Raw genomic sequence first — 15,115 nt, 5'->3', positions numbered from 1 at the left:
AAAAATCATCCCATTCCAAAACTTCTAACCCTTGAACATTTAAGACAAAACACATAAGGTAAAACATAGGATAAATAGTAAAGTGCCGAACCCATTAATTATTGAGTCATGATGAATGCGCACAGTTTTGGTACACGACTGATGTGGCAAGAGCATAGAACCATAAATCTTTTTCATCGAGATACATAGATAAAAAATGTGTGATTCGGTACCCTCACCACGTCAGCCGTGTACCTAAAGTGTGTGCGTTCATCATTATGTAAAGTTATTAATTATTTGATAAATTTCCCTTTTGTAAAGTTATTAATTATTTGATAAATTTCTCGAGATCAATGAAATAACAAATTCCAACAGTTATTTTTTTTTTTTCAAAATCAAGATCATCAATCATCGTCTGTACAAGAAAATTAATGAAACAATCATAAAGCCTTCAATTCCTGTTGCAGAGCTTCTTCCAACCAAATTTCAGATTCCTCCATTAAATAAGGACTCAATCTGAACATTAAAACACAAAACTCCATCTGATTAAGTGCCCCATCGCCATCTATGTCTCCTTCCTTCAACATGTTCGACAACTCCTCATCTCTCAAGTCTTGCAACCCAAGAACACCAGCGTTTCTCTTCAAGCTATCAAACGTGATCAATCCCTTATCACTGTCCATCAACAATTGAAACCCATTACAGAGCTCTCCAATCAGTCCTTCCCCTCCCAATTTATCCGCCATTGTCGGCAAAAAATCCTCGAAATTGACAGAATTGGGTACTTCCATTAGAGATATCTTGAGAAAGAGAAGAGTATGGAAAAATAAAATTGAGTTGAGATTTGGGTTGAAAGAGTTGGTTTTATAAATAAATAAATAAAGAGAGAATTTGGGTTCGAGGAAGGAGAGGTCGTGAACGCCAACCAAGGTAAAGGTGGTAAGAGGTTGGACGATTCTTCAGGAGGGGTAGAACCGGAAACTTTAGAGGAAAAGAAGGTTCCAATCTACTTTCCTTACGGTTTCTAGGGGAGTACTTATCCAATATTTATATATAGGCTATAGATAGACTCAATTTTAAAATGAAAATTAATAAAAGTACCTCTGATTTTTTAATGAACAAAAATGCCCATTATGCTAGTCCAACATACCTTTTATTAGGTCATTATATCACTAATGATTACATTGGTTTGGGTGTGAATGAGTTAACGGTGTCAATGGATAGTCAAAATCCGAATTCGAATTTGAAAAATCAGATATTATACGAAATTTTTGAATATTTGATTCGGATTCAGATGTTATTGTAACATTAGAATGAGTTTCGGATACGAATTCGGATGTTACTAAATCCGATGCGATAATATCCACTCCGATTATAAATACATGTGTTACGTATTCATGATACACAACAAAACTTATATATATATATATATACTCTCGTGTATTCAAGTTTCGCAGCGAAATTTAACTTGAAATGTTTATCTTCTCAACCAAAGACGCAGAACTAGGTGGGTTTCGACTGTGCAAGCTCCACATAGTCACCCTCTTCTCCAATCGGCGAACATCAAGGTAGGTATTTCCTACCTCTCTCTCTTTCAAAGTAAAATTAAAACCCTTTTTTTATTATTATTGTGCGAGCTCCATAACCACCATCTTCTTTGACCGGCGAACATCAGGTAGATACTTCATTTATCTCTCTCTCAATAAAACCCTATGTTTTATTCGAATTTTTCATAGTTTTTTTCAAAATTCAAAGTTTATTTGATTTTAAAATCATTTTTTTTTCAAAAATCAAAGCTTATTTGATTTTAAGACTGAAATACGTTGAAGATTATAACTTTTGAAGTTGAAAAAATTAGGAAAATCAATTTGATTTTTTTCGATTGAAGATGTTGGTATACATCGAATCTAATTTTGTTAGGGTTTTTATCAAATCAGATATTATCGAATATCCGATATATTTTTCAAATTCGAATCTTGGTTAACGATACCCGATCGGAGTCGAATTCGAATTCGAATATCAATATTTTTTTTTTATTCGAATTCGAATATAGCACTATCCGATCAGATAGCTATCCGTTGACAGCCTTAGAATCACTACAGTAAAATAGGGCTATAGCGATGGCCGCGATAGTCACTATAGGTACAAAATAACGTCGCAAAAGCATCTAGTGACAGACAGGGAGACCGTCGATAGTCATCGCTAATAGTCCCAACGCTAGTTATATCGACTGTCAACAATTCTCGTTAGGTACAGGACTTATAGCGACAACCGCTATTGGCCATCGCTATAGGGTAGTCTTTTTATAAAAAAAATTATTCTTCAACTATGGTTTTGGCTGTCGCTATAAAAGCTTTTGGAAAAAAAAATTATTTTTACACCAACCCTCTCATGTATTGCTGAATATTGAAAATACCCCTATGTTTTGAAATTGATGACCTCGACCCCAACTATCAATATGAAAAGACCCAAATGCTCTCTCTACTAGAACGTATTGTGTTACTACATACATAGATTGATATAAATTCTCACAGAATCCAACTCACACACACACATAATAAAATGTCACCGGAATCCAACTCACGCACAGGCACACACACATACACTCCAACTCACACACACACACAAAAGTGTGCACACATACACACACGCGCGCAAACACACACACACACACACACACATATAACTACCTATCAGCTTGCTCTCCTTTGTCAAAGAAATCCAAGAACACAAAAACTACAGAAAAGCAACCTCTTTAGCTCAAAATAGATAAAAATGTATAAAGTAAGTTAATAACTCCTTTGCTAATGGAATCAAAACTACATAAAGTCATCAAAACTTACACCATTGAACTCCTTAAGAAAGACAACCCAATGAATATGAAAGTTTCTTTTAAACCACCGTGATGCAATACACTTGTCTTTCAACTATATGACCATTCCTCTCCTTACAAATACCCAACTCCATTGACAGTGGGAACATCTTCCACATAGTCCTCTTTTGAAATCAAAATCCTCCAATATTGACCACATGATTAAGGAGAAAGTTAAAACGTATTGAGATTCTCAGGTTCTTTTAGCCATAAAATAACTTAATTTCCACTTCTCTAATAAATAAATACATAAAGACTTGACAAATAAATACTAAAACGAGAGAAAGAAGGTAGGAAACAGATAAATAAATATAAGAGAACCTGCTCCCTTAAGATAAGAAGATGTTTGATAAGGAAAAGTTGCCCATCCATTGGTGATGACCTCTTTGTAATGGGTTTACTTGCTTTCTGTAGCAAAAAATTAAGTAAAGTGAAAATAACAAAACAGAGCCTTCGACTTATGAACCAATAATTCAACACATGGTCTTGTGAGAAGCTCAAACCAAACTTACAAAGAATAGTTCTGTGCCTCAAGGGCACTGATATACCCCCGAAATATCCATAAAGGAAGACGGCAATACGGGTTTACAATATCATACTTATAGTAGTGATTCATTCAAGACTTACAAGTAGATATAGAATATTTCAGTATTTTGATTACTTGTTTACAGATCATACTTATTTTGGTTACGGATTTACAGTATCTTACTTATAGTGGTGATACTCAATGTATGATTTTGCTTGATTGAGTAAGGCCCATCTTGTGAATATGGCTGACTCCGTTTTGGTTGCCCAAGTGTAGTTTGGGCAACTCACCCTGTTCCGACCTTTTGAGGGGTCAAAAGGACAACGTGTGGGGGGGTGGCGTCCAATCTAGGTAAGAGACTATACTTTTTCATTTTTGGTCAGGGCTATACACCTTTAAACAGTAATGGATGTTAGAAACTTTTTTGGGCAGACTATAAGCAGGAAAACTCAAATGCATGTTAGGAACATGAATTGATAGGATGTGAAGTATTTAAAAGAAAAGAAAAATACATTCACAGTTCATCCAATGTCTATATGGTTTCAGCCTATTTACTATGCTTAGAAGCAAGGAAGAAAATATTTCAAAATAAAAATTACAAGACACTCTTTTCAAGTTTTTCTTCCTTGCTTGTTTTTTTATCATAGTGGAGAAGTTTATTCTTCGCGGATGTAGCCACATCGATGAGGTGAACCACATGAGTAAGAAGAAATTATTCAATGTGCATTTGGTATGGGATATGGAAGTGAATTACCGATGCTCTATAAAACATGATGATTTCATCTGGTAGGGCACTTGTCATCCTAATATTTTTTGACAGTGTTTTCACTAGTAATATCTAAATCCTATATAAACGAGTATTGACAACAATGTACCTTCCCTTTTCATTTCCTTCCCCCCCGGGTAATAAGTAAGCTTTGAGGGTTGGCCTAGTAGCAGGCCCAACTTTGATTTGCTCCTCAGGAAGAGTAGGTCAAGTATTTGAAACCCCACGAAGCTATGAATTTCTTTGGGCTACCCTCCAAGGTATGGTTGACCCTTGATTCAACCTGTTGCACGTAGGACTTTCCGAAGGGGCAGTGTGTGTGACTATGGGATTAGTCCCACTCAAAGTGGGGATACCCACGATATAAATAATGAAAAATAAAAACACAAAAAAGAAGAAGAAAGCTTTGAGGTTGGGATAACCTTAGGATTGTCAATGGGTATTGTCCAGACCTGTCATGGATCAGGTTTTGGTAGTGTTACTACACTAGTTTAACTATCAGGCGGGGCCACATTGGTCCAATTCAAGTTTAGGAGTTTTGTCTGATGGTCCACCCAGCCCATAAGTAATATTGTAATATAAAATAATATATGTATATAATTATAATTATAAACCGAGTAAAATCAAACAATTATGCAAATCTAACTACCAATTAAAATTCTAATCTACAATTTAAAAAGCACTTAAAGGCTGCTTTGAGCTTCTACTCGCTCCCCGCCAGAGCAGAAGCCTAAAGCTAATTCAAACAGGCCCTTAGAAGATGAAAAATAGAGTAGATATGCAAAGAGACTTTCAGACACAAAACTATACAGCACTGGGATCCAGCAGCTGCTTTTTTAACCAAGGGAGGAGGGGAAATATAAGTCACCCTGAGAAACCCACATCCGACTGTAGACACCCCATTTTTTGCATTCGCCTGATTAATCAACTCGTTAGTCTGATTGCAACGGTTCCCAATGATGGATGATTATTCCAATGCTTTATTTGTTATTAGATATGTTTCAGAAATTCAGATGAGGTATCTCAAACTAATAAAACTATAGAAACCACACTACGCTAGGAAAATATAACCCCAAAAACGTAGAAATCATCATCTTGTAGACAAAAAGAAGCTTCATGATAAAAATTACTAAAAAATGACCAAATTACCAAAATACCTCTAATCTCAAAACATCCCTAAAACCTACATTACACTTAGGAAAATCCTTTCAAACACATAAAATAACAAATTGAAATCAAATAAATCATTTTGCCAATTTTCACAAAATTTGACAAAATTACAAAAATGCCCCTCATGAAGTTCACGACCATTTTACACAAAAATTTTCATAAATGATAAAAATCAATATTCTCATTGAATTCCTTACGAAAAATCGATTTTAAAACATCCTTGAACATTGAAAAACGACTTAAAACGCAAAAAGTCATCTCCGAGGGTAAAACGGTAATTTTACAATTTTAATAATTAAAAATTCTAAAATTAATAATTAAAATATTAATTAATGTAAAGTGAAATCCTAATTAAAATTAAAGTCAATCAAGTAAGACTCAAGTCAAAATCCTACAATTAAAGTCAATCAAGTAAGACTTAAGTCAAAGTCCTCAATTAAAGTCAATCAAGTGAGACTTAAGTCAAAACCCTAATCAATCTAATAAGACCAAAGTCAAACCTTAACCCTAATATAATTCTAATTAAACCCTAACCCTAATAGAATTCTAATTAAACTCCAAAACTATTTAAAACAATTCTAATTAAACTCTAACTCTATTTAAAACAATTCTAATCAAATTATAACTCTATTTAAAGCAATTCTAATTAAACACTAACTCTATAATTCTAATCTAACACTAACTCTATCTAAAAAGCATCTAAAAAATCTATAAATAGGGGTTCCTCCTACAACCTATTTGCGTATGAAAAAATAAACCCTAAAAAAAGTAGGTCAAAAAGCTTCCCTAGCCTCCCATAAACCCTAATTTTGAAGCCCTAACTCCTTACCTAACACCCATACCCAAACTTTAGCTCAAAAAACACCTAGAAACTCTTCAAAAACACTTAGAAATCCATAAAAAGGTTAAAAAAATTCAGATCTAAGAAGAAAATACCTCGTCTTGGAGATTTGAAGCGAATCCGGTGACAGAACAAAGCAAGGAATATTAATTAAGAGATCTCTCCGCCAGATTTGAGGAACAAAAACCGTTGCGTTCGTAAATGTAAGTATTTTTATTTTATTTTATTATTTAGGTCTTTTTAGAAATGTAGTTTATTTGGAAAAAGTAGAGACTGGCGTTTGTAGGGCGGGGTTGGTGCCTAACACCTTCCGACCCTGTAACGTGATCCCCGAACTTTAGTTTCTTATTTTTCGTAGATTAGTGTTATTTGCATTTTAAAGTCAATGTTCAGTTCCTAGACCGTAATAACTAAGTGGCGACTCCCAAACCTCAAAAATCAAAAGCAAATCCGCGCACCCCGCGGATCGAGGGCGCTTTCACCGACGAGGCATTCAACAACAAATAAACAAAAGAGCCAACCCAACAAAGAGGCCTCCAACCTTTTTGTGGGATATATTCACATTTTTCCTTAGGAAACACTGAAGAATGAATCACCTAAACCTTGGTAAAATGTATAAGTGAAGTAAATTAAGACGGACCAATAGAAAAAAGACTATCTCAGGACTTGGGAACCTTTATCCTTGCACTAAGATAACACCTCATGCAAGCTAGGACAAATGATTGAGATGGAAGATATTCAAAAGTGATGGGTTTGGCATGGGAGATCAATGGTGCCACCAATGAGGACTACTTTAGTGAATTTGAAGACTCCACAAAGGCGAAAAGGACAAAGATGGCATGGATTAAGATAGTTAAAAAAAAAAATTGAAGACATAGCACAGTGATAGAAGATAAAGATCAATACAGAATTGAATGCCAAGATGTAGGGGATGAAAGCGCCCTTGATCCGCGGGGTGCGCGGATCCGCTTTTGACCTTTGAGGTTTGGGAGTCGCCACCTAGTTATTACGGTCTAGGAACCGAATATAGACTCGAAACGGATTAAAACGACTAATCTACTAAAAAATACTAAGTCCGGGGATCACATTACGGAGTTGGAAGGTTTTAGGCACCAACCCCGTCTGGCAAACGCCGGTCTCTACTAATTCCCAAGTAAACTACATTGCTAAAAGACCTAATAAAACAAAAATAAGAAATTTATACATTTTCGAAGACAATGGTCTTGTTCCCTCAGATCTGATAGAGCAGCTCCTTGTACAGTACTCCTCGCTTCGTTTTGTCTCCAGATCTGATTTCTGATCTCCGAGGCAAGGTATCTCTTTCTTAGATCTGGATTCTTCGGATTTTTTTTATTTATGGATTTCTGGGTGTTTTTGAAAGGCTTCTAGGTGTTTTTCGAGCTAAAATCGAAGTATGGGTGTTAGGTAAGGAGTTTGGACTTCAAAATTAGGGTTTATGGGAGGCTAGGGAAGCTTTTTGACCTACTTCTCTTAGGATTTATTTTTGGATACGAAAATAAGGTATGGAGGCTCCTATTTATAAACTTTTTGGGTAGAGTTAGTGTTTAATTAGGTTTCCTTTAGGATTTTAATTAAGGTTTTGACTTTAGTCTTATTAAATTGACTTAGTCTTATTACAGTTTTAATTTAGATTTTGACTTTAGTCTTATGAGATTGACTTGATTAAGGTTTTAATTAGGGTTTTGACTTTAGTCTTATGAGATTGACTTGATTAATTTAGATTAGGATTTTGACTTTTAGTCTCATTTGATTGACTTTAAGATTTCGACTTTCGTCTTTCTTGATTGACTTTAATCTTATTTGATTGACTTAGAATATATTTTCGAAGAACCCCCCTTTATTATATCTTTAATTCTTTGGGCCCTCAGATGGAAGGGTCCTTTAATAAATATCTAGGCAACCATCAACAATTTTGCCTGAGATCATGATTGATCGATTTTTTGGTTCAGATTTTTAAATTAATTTTATTAATATTTTACTTTACATTATTTAATGTTTTATTTATTAATTTCAAAATTTTTAATTATTAAAATTGTAAAATTATCGTTTTGCCCTTGGAGAGGACTTTTTGCGTTTTAAGTCAATTTTTGATGTTCTATGATGTTTTGAAATCGATTTTTCGTAAGGAATTCAATGGGAATATTGGTTTGTGTCTTTTATGAAATTTTTTTGTGCGAAATGGTCGTGAACTTTATGAGGGGCATTTTCATAATTTTGTGAAAATTGGCAAAATGATTTATTTGATTTCGATTTGTTATTTTATGTGTTTGAAAGGATTTTCTTAAGTGTAATGTAGGCTCTAGGGATGTTTTGAGATTAGGGGTATTTTGGTAATTTGATCATTTTTTGGTGATTTTTATCGTAAAGCTTTTTTTATCTGCAAGATGATGATTTCTATGTTTTTGGGGTTATATTTTCCTAGCGTAGCGTGGTTTCTATAATTTTGTTAGTTCGAGATACTTCATCCGAATTTCTGAAACATATCTGGTAACAAAATAAAGCATTGGAATAATCATCCATCATTGGAAACCGTTGTAATCGGATTGACGAGTTGATTAATCAGGCGAATGCAAAAATGAAGTGTCTACAGGGGGTCATCTGGTTTGCTTGCTCTTTGTTCTCAGGACAATCTCCTTATCTCATTTCTTTCAGTTTGTTTTCTCTATTTTCCTTTATGATTAAATATATACTTTTAAAAAAGAATAAATTACCAAAACAGTAGAGTTTTGGAAATTATTTACCAAAACGGTACACTGTAGCAAATATTTCCGAAAATGGTAAAGTTACCATTTTCGAAAATAATTTTTTTTTACCAAAATGGTAAAAATAGTAAGAACATAAATTTGTGTACCGAAAATATCCCTTTTTGTTTTTAGTATGCATTTACACTTATAACCCTCACAATAACTTAAAATTCAAAAAAAACTTAGAGGAAAAGCTAAACTTCATCTTCTCCATCTCTAAAATCCAATGTACAGTATAACCATGGCCAAAAGGAGTTTTGATTGTAACGAAGAGATCTCCTCACAACAACTTAAAATCCAAAAAAAATTTAGAGGAAAAGTTGAACTTCATCTTCTCCATGTCTAAAATTCAATGTACAATATAACCATGGCCAAAAGGAGTTTTGGTTGTAACGAAGAGATCTCCATGGTACGCCATTAAAATTCTCCTTTGCACGAAGCTTTTCCTTTTTACATATTGTAGTCAAATTCTTCTTTTTTTCAAATATTAAAAATTGTTCACTTTCTTTAAAGATAGGGACGTCCTGACCCCTGCTCCTTGTTCTTATTCTTTCTTCAACTAGAGAGAGAGATAGAGAAAGAGAGGGGCTTCTTTAAACGCTGAGATAATCTTCGATATTTATTTACTTTCTTTGAGTGAGAGAGGGAGGTTGCCTACCTCTTCGCGTCTTCGACCTCTTACGGAGTTTGTTCGAAGGAAAACCATTACAAATGAAACCACAGTTATATTTTTATGATTTTGGAGAGGACTGATTCGTAATTTCAGTCAAAATTAAGAAAAGGGTATTTTCGGTACAAAAATATTCCCTTTTACTATTTTTACTATTTTGGTAAAAAAAATTATTTCCAAAAACGGTAACTTTACCATTTTCGAAAATATTTGCTACAGTGTACCATTTTGGTAAATATTGCAAATGTTGTGCATGTTTTGGTAAATCTACCTTTAAAAAACTACCAAATAAGGGTGTCCCCAAACTATGTTTGCACCCATACTCATATTTATATCCATATTAGGGCAAGAATCACATCAAAATTAAGCCTCAACCACCATTTTCTCAAGGTTTTATTAACTTTGGGCTAATCACCCTTTTAGATGTCAGAGACATCCAAAATGGTTTTCCTTTTGACATTAAGATCAGTGAAGATTTTGAACGTTGTTGTCCATTTCATTGCTCGTGCTGTTGTTGCAACCCAATGAAGACAATCTTATTCTACTTTTTGTTTGTTTGAATAAATTGAAATGAAAGCAAATTTAGTGTCAAGGGTAGGGGGTAAGTAACCAGCTAAAAGTAAAAAACACTTTATGCATAGCCGAACCTTTGAAAATAGGGCATATAAAAGATAATGAAATGGAATTGTTAATGGCACAGACTATCACAAAAAACATAGCAATAGAAACAAAAGGAAGAAAAAGACCTAAGAATTACCACATGTACAAATAGAGCAAGGAAAATTCAGTAAAAGCCAAAAGTACATAATCAAAGTAACCTTAATCTTTCCATCTTGGGATCCAGATGCAAGCATCTCTGAATCTCTACTAAAATCGACACAAAGCACAATATCATCATGCATCATAAAAGCATCCTGCAATAGTTTACTGATTTATGAACTGCCCCTTTGGAAAGTCCTATGTGCAACTGGTGGAGTCAAGGGTCAATCAAGCCCTGGAGGGTGGCCCCAAGGAATTCATTGCTTCATGGGGTTTCGAATCCTATTATGTGAGTGAAATGAACAGAAAAATTGGTAAAGAGAATTTAAAATTTTGAAATGAGTATCTCTAACTAGGAATTTCATTGGTAATCCCACAAAACAAATGTCAAAGTTGCATGTAAATTGCTACGAACAAAAATTAAGAAAATAGTGCCTAGATAAAACACTAGCAAATGTTTGTAGTAGTAAAAGCAGTAATGTGTTATCATGGTCAATTGTTATTGGTCCAGGAAAGTCAACGAATAAAATATGTAGATTTGAGAGGCATCTCCATCGTGGATATAACAAGTTTAAAAGAACTCACATCAGCCTGGTATTGAAGACCGTTCTTGAGCTTCCCACTTATATGGTCCCAAACCTAGAATGACTCCACAAATCAAAGAGAATATGATGAACCAAAACAAAAATACATCCATAATAAGAATATTTTCCCGTAAAATATACCTCAATAAATCCATCAACAGAGCAAGAAACAAGGAACTGTCCATCAGGCAACAAGCGAGCACATTCTGGATGACTTTTCTTCCCAAACTGCACGGAGGCACCCCCCAAACACATTAAGGCGGAAACATATATGGTTGAAATATGTTTAAGCTTATATAATTAGGGTCATGTCGTAGTGGAGAAAAACTTGAAGACTGAAACAAAATGGTTAAATTGAGAAGTGCCAAACGTATAAACCGAACAACCAGCATGTGTGCCTTCTTTACACTTTTATGTTTTTTTATACAACTCAAAAAAACAAAAGCACAAAGTTATCATTTGATTAGAAGCAACAGTGAAACATAGTAACACGAAGCCAAGCACCATTTTATAAATTAAATAACACCCCATACACATAACGGTTGCATAAATTTTGCACTTATTAGAATAGATGGCATTGAATGTGTTAACAAGAAAATATATGCGGCTATACTTTACCTTGATTGTGTGCCCAAGAGTAGTTGGATACATATCATCTTCATCTTGTTTCATTGCAGCTGTCCCTCGAAACAAATCAAACTGCGTTCCTGGGGGCAGCAAACCTGAAATAGCCGTAGCACCATGGTTCATCAAGATGAATGAAAATGCAATTTTTGAACCCACAATAGGTATTGGATGTTACACGAAGTCAAGTCTGCATGTCAATGAGGGAGCATGAGAGATGTGTATGGTCCGTTGATTTTTCATTAGCAGATCCAACGAAATTGGCCAGTGGAAGTGATGACGGTTCTGGTAAGCTATGGAATATCAATCAGGGAATTCTATTTTTGCACTTGGTGGATGTCATCTTTGAAACTAAGTGTATGGTAGTCATCTAATTATCATTACTATGTTGATTCCAAATTTAAATGTATAATAAATTATTTTTCTCATGTTGTGTGCCAACTGCAGGGAGGAAATGTTGGTATAATCAAAACAAAGGCCAATGTTTGCTGGGTTCAGTTCCTTCCAGATTCTTCATGTTCTCTTGCATTAGGTTATGCATATCATAAAATCTATTGCTATGATCTTCGTAACACACGAATGCCTTTGTGCACATTAATTGATCACAGTAAGACTGTGACTTATGTCAAGTTTTTAGACTCAAAGACTATTGTTTTAGCGTCCACGGATAACACGTTGAAGCTTTGGGATTTATCGGCATGCACATCGCGAGTACTTGACAATCCTCTCCAAACATTCACAGGGCACACAAATGCAAAGGTGCTCATCATATTGAATTAAGATTCTCGGTTCTCATAGTGTAAATTTGTTTCTTTTATGACTGTAGTTCAAGTTTGTTGCCAATGTACCTCTGTTAATTTGCTATATTTTTTAAACTTGTTGGAGGTTATGATGCCACGTATTTGTGTTTGATACTGGCGTGTGTTTTATATGTATTTTTCCCTTGGTTTCATATTTTCATTATAAATGATTATTTTTCTCATGATCCATTTTATGGTTGCTGGAACTTCTGATAATAGTTGGAAACTTGAGATTATCGTAACCACTACCATAAATTTTCAACTTCCTTTCCTATTTTTCATCATTTACTCATTTATTTAACTTCTCTGGTTTTATTCAATTTCCTCATTTATTTGTTTGAATTGGCATTGTTAAATCTTTGATTTTGTGATGTGGGGGAACTAGACTATGAAACTTGTGTTTAGTTTGCTTGGGTATGGTTGAGTTTGACAAATAAATTATAAGGCAAGAACAATGCACAAGTAATTGCTAATTTTATTTGTTTGCATCATAGGCACATTTTATAGTAATACAAAGGTTTTTCATATTGTCAGGTTATCCCGATTATGACCAAAAATACAGATCCTTATATTTTATCATGTAATTGCTAATTTTACCTACCAAAAAAATAGAAATGCACCCCTCATGTGGTTTCTTAAATTTATCCCTGTTTCCTATACTGGTGTATGTATTTGTGCTTGCATCTTAAATTGTGATTGTAAACTTGGAACTGTTCTGCTTTGGTTTGTGCAGGATGGATGGAAAATTGTTGTCCAGAGGGACAACTGCAACCTATACAATTGATTATTCTGTTAAATTTAAGGATCATCTGTTTGATCATCTATGCCCACTACTTACAATCAGGCTGCTTCCGTGGAGAATTTTTAGCAATCTGAAGTCTTCTATTTTGTATGGTGAAATTCTCAATGAAGACATCATGCATGGTATGCTATCATGGCTTACTTTATTGTATTGGCACTTTTTTTTTCTCCTTTCAATCAAAAGCTTCGTCTGAGTTGTTGATTGAACCAACATCAATGTGGTCATTGTTTTTTAATGCAAAATTCTGTAATTGTGGTTAATGTCGACTAAAATTTCCTTGACTTGCATATTTAACATAGGAGGGAGGTTTGGTTTTTATTAATTATTGAAAGCCTATATAAGGCCACAAGAGTACCCGGGGGGAGGACGCAAGAAAATTTGGGATAGTTTATTTTTCGTTTTACTAGACTAGGGGTCTTGGGTATAGGTTGGCTCCCTCAATTGATCCTTTTGGGATCCATTTTGTATGAAACTCAACCATTTTCAGGTTTATTTGGATAATACAAGGGTGCTGTATTTTTACTTGTGCATTTGTTTGAATTGGCATTTTCAGGTTTAGTTTGTACATGTGTTTAGTTTGCTTGGCTATAGACGAGATTATTTAGTTGTGGATGATGCAGCATAAACCTTGTTTCCTTGTGAGTTCTTCTCTAGGCATGCAAGTTTTGTGCATATATAGAAGGAAACTACATCAAATAGATGCTATTAAAATAGGCAAAAAACACTTACCTCTCTAAAATGAAAATTCTGGATGGTTTTATGTTTCTTCTGGCCTTGACATAGAGCATTAGGGCATTCTTAATGTGGTTCTATGAAGAAGGGCTCGCTGAAACTAGAGAACAAAACATCACAAATGTTGTTAGTGGAAGCCACCCTATTTACACACTTTTACAGATTATTACTCATTTTAAAATATTGCCTTCCTTGCTGCTACCCAGACCAAATCTGATCCAGGTGGCATCAGTGCGTATGATCACTCTCATCTGTTCTTCCAAAGGCTGAACATGACTGACCACTTCTCGAGGTAAGTACCCCTCTTTCACCAAGCTCAAGCCGGCCAACATCTTGTTTGTGTTGCTGATGAGCCACTCTGTTCCACTTTCTTTACTACTAGTTTTATAATCATCAACATAGCATATATTCTAAATCTCCTTTTTCAGGTTAGACTTCTTTATTATTTTATATATCACCTGAAACTTCAACAAATGCTTTTTAAAATCCCATTCAGCAACTATGTTCTTAAATGGGTTTGAAAGTGATATCTCTTCATTGATGTACTTGACAAGAGAATACACACTCATGCAGTTTTCAAAGAATGGGTCTTTCAGTAACTCATTTGCAGCGGGTCTCTTTTTTGGATCTTTAGCCAGGCAAGGACGGACCATTTCTTTGAATACTTGTGTAATCAAAGATGAGTAATGGGCTTCCCATCCTCGTAAAATCAGACACGGTCAAAGGTTGGTCATTTTCAAAGAAGAGAGGAGGTTTACCAAAAATGAATTCTAAAGCGGTCATCCCAAACAACAATATGTCTAACATGACGACGAAGTCTTTAGCCATCTCAAAATCGAATCAATAAGGAATATCTAATCTAGGAAACATTAGCAATGTAGGGGAAATCCAAACCTTGAGAAAAATAAGAGGACACGATAGAGCGGAGAGAGCCAGAAGAGATAAAAGGCATCACGACCATTTGCTTCTGATTTTGTTTTATTTCTAAGCAATTATGTGACTCAATTTCATTAGTTAGTGCCCAATTGCTTCTATTAGAGCTTGTTTAATAATGAAATTTCAATATATAATATGAATTTTGAGTTGTTTAGTTTAATTTGGAGCTTGGTTTATGATTATTCTTTTATTTTTTTATTTTTTTCTGATTTTTTTTATTATTATTTCGTTTATTGTGATTGGTGAATTAGAGGACCGTGCTATTGTTTGTTAAACCTCTAAATTCGAC

General features: G+C 34.5%; 2 protein-coding genes and 1 pseudogene across 20 annotated transcripts in view; 1 reads left to right on the top strand and 2 right to left on the bottom strand.

Annotated features, from left to right (window-relative positions):
• Positions 1-335: 335 nt before the first annotated feature.
• Positions 336-978, bottom strand: LOC147381904 (calcium-binding protein KRP1 pseudogene; annotated as a pseudogene).
• A 467-nt stretch (positions 979-1,445) lies between these two features.
• LOC147381900 (suppressor of mec-8 and unc-52 protein homolog 1-like) overlaps positions 1,446-15,115 on the bottom strand; it is a 58,933-nt gene continuing 45,263 nt past the window's right edge. For 4 of the 17 annotated variants that reach the window (XR_015174262.1, XR_015174267.1, XR_015174270.1 and 1 more), the window contains 5 exons: positions 13,888-13,990; positions 11,551-11,654; positions 11,074-11,160; positions 10,934-10,987; positions 2,717-3,259 (listed from right to left, as the gene is read on the bottom strand). Coding sequence is in view for 4 of the 17 variants with exons in the window: in XM_086429830.1 (XP_086285956.1) it covers positions 3,086-3,259; positions 10,934-10,987; positions 11,074-11,160; positions 11,551-11,604 (369 nt within the window). In the remaining 13 variants the exon portion in view is untranslated. The other 13 variants (XR_015174265.1, XR_015174261.1, XM_086429831.1 and 10 more) reach the window with 11 other exon arrangements.
• Positions 11,650-15,016, top strand: LOC147381903 (protein SPA1-RELATED 3-like). 3 transcript variants are annotated; one of them, XR_015174259.1, is made up of 5 exons: positions 11,650-11,844; positions 12,004-12,315; positions 13,090-13,280; positions 14,097-14,182; positions 14,464-15,016. XR_015174259.1 is itself a non-coding variant. In XM_086429829.1 (3 exons), the coding sequence occupies exons 1-3, from the start codon at positions 11,833-11,835 to the stop codon at positions 13,138-13,140; spliced, it is 375 nt and encodes a 124-aa protein (XP_086285955.1). In that variant the 5' UTR covers positions 11,650-11,832; the 3' UTR covers positions 13,141-13,296. The 3 variants fall into 3 exon arrangements, 1 of the variants encoding a protein (XP_086285955.1); XR_015174258.1 differs by having other exon boundaries at positions 14,097-14,936; XM_086429829.1 differs by lacking the exons at positions 14,097-14,182; positions 14,464-15,016 and having other exon boundaries at positions 13,090-13,296.

Source organism: Akebia trifoliata, unplaced genomic scaffold (genome assembly GCF_017979445.1).
Source record: "Akebia trifoliata isolate Shusen 1 unplaced genomic scaffold, ASM1797944v1 Contig00147, whole genome shotgun sequence".
NCBI lineage: Eukaryota > Viridiplantae > Streptophyta > Magnoliopsida > Ranunculales > Lardizabalaceae > Akebia > Akebia trifoliata.
The sequence above is the reverse complement of the archived record's forward strand: the minus strand, read 5'-3'. Positions and strand labels throughout refer to the sequence as shown.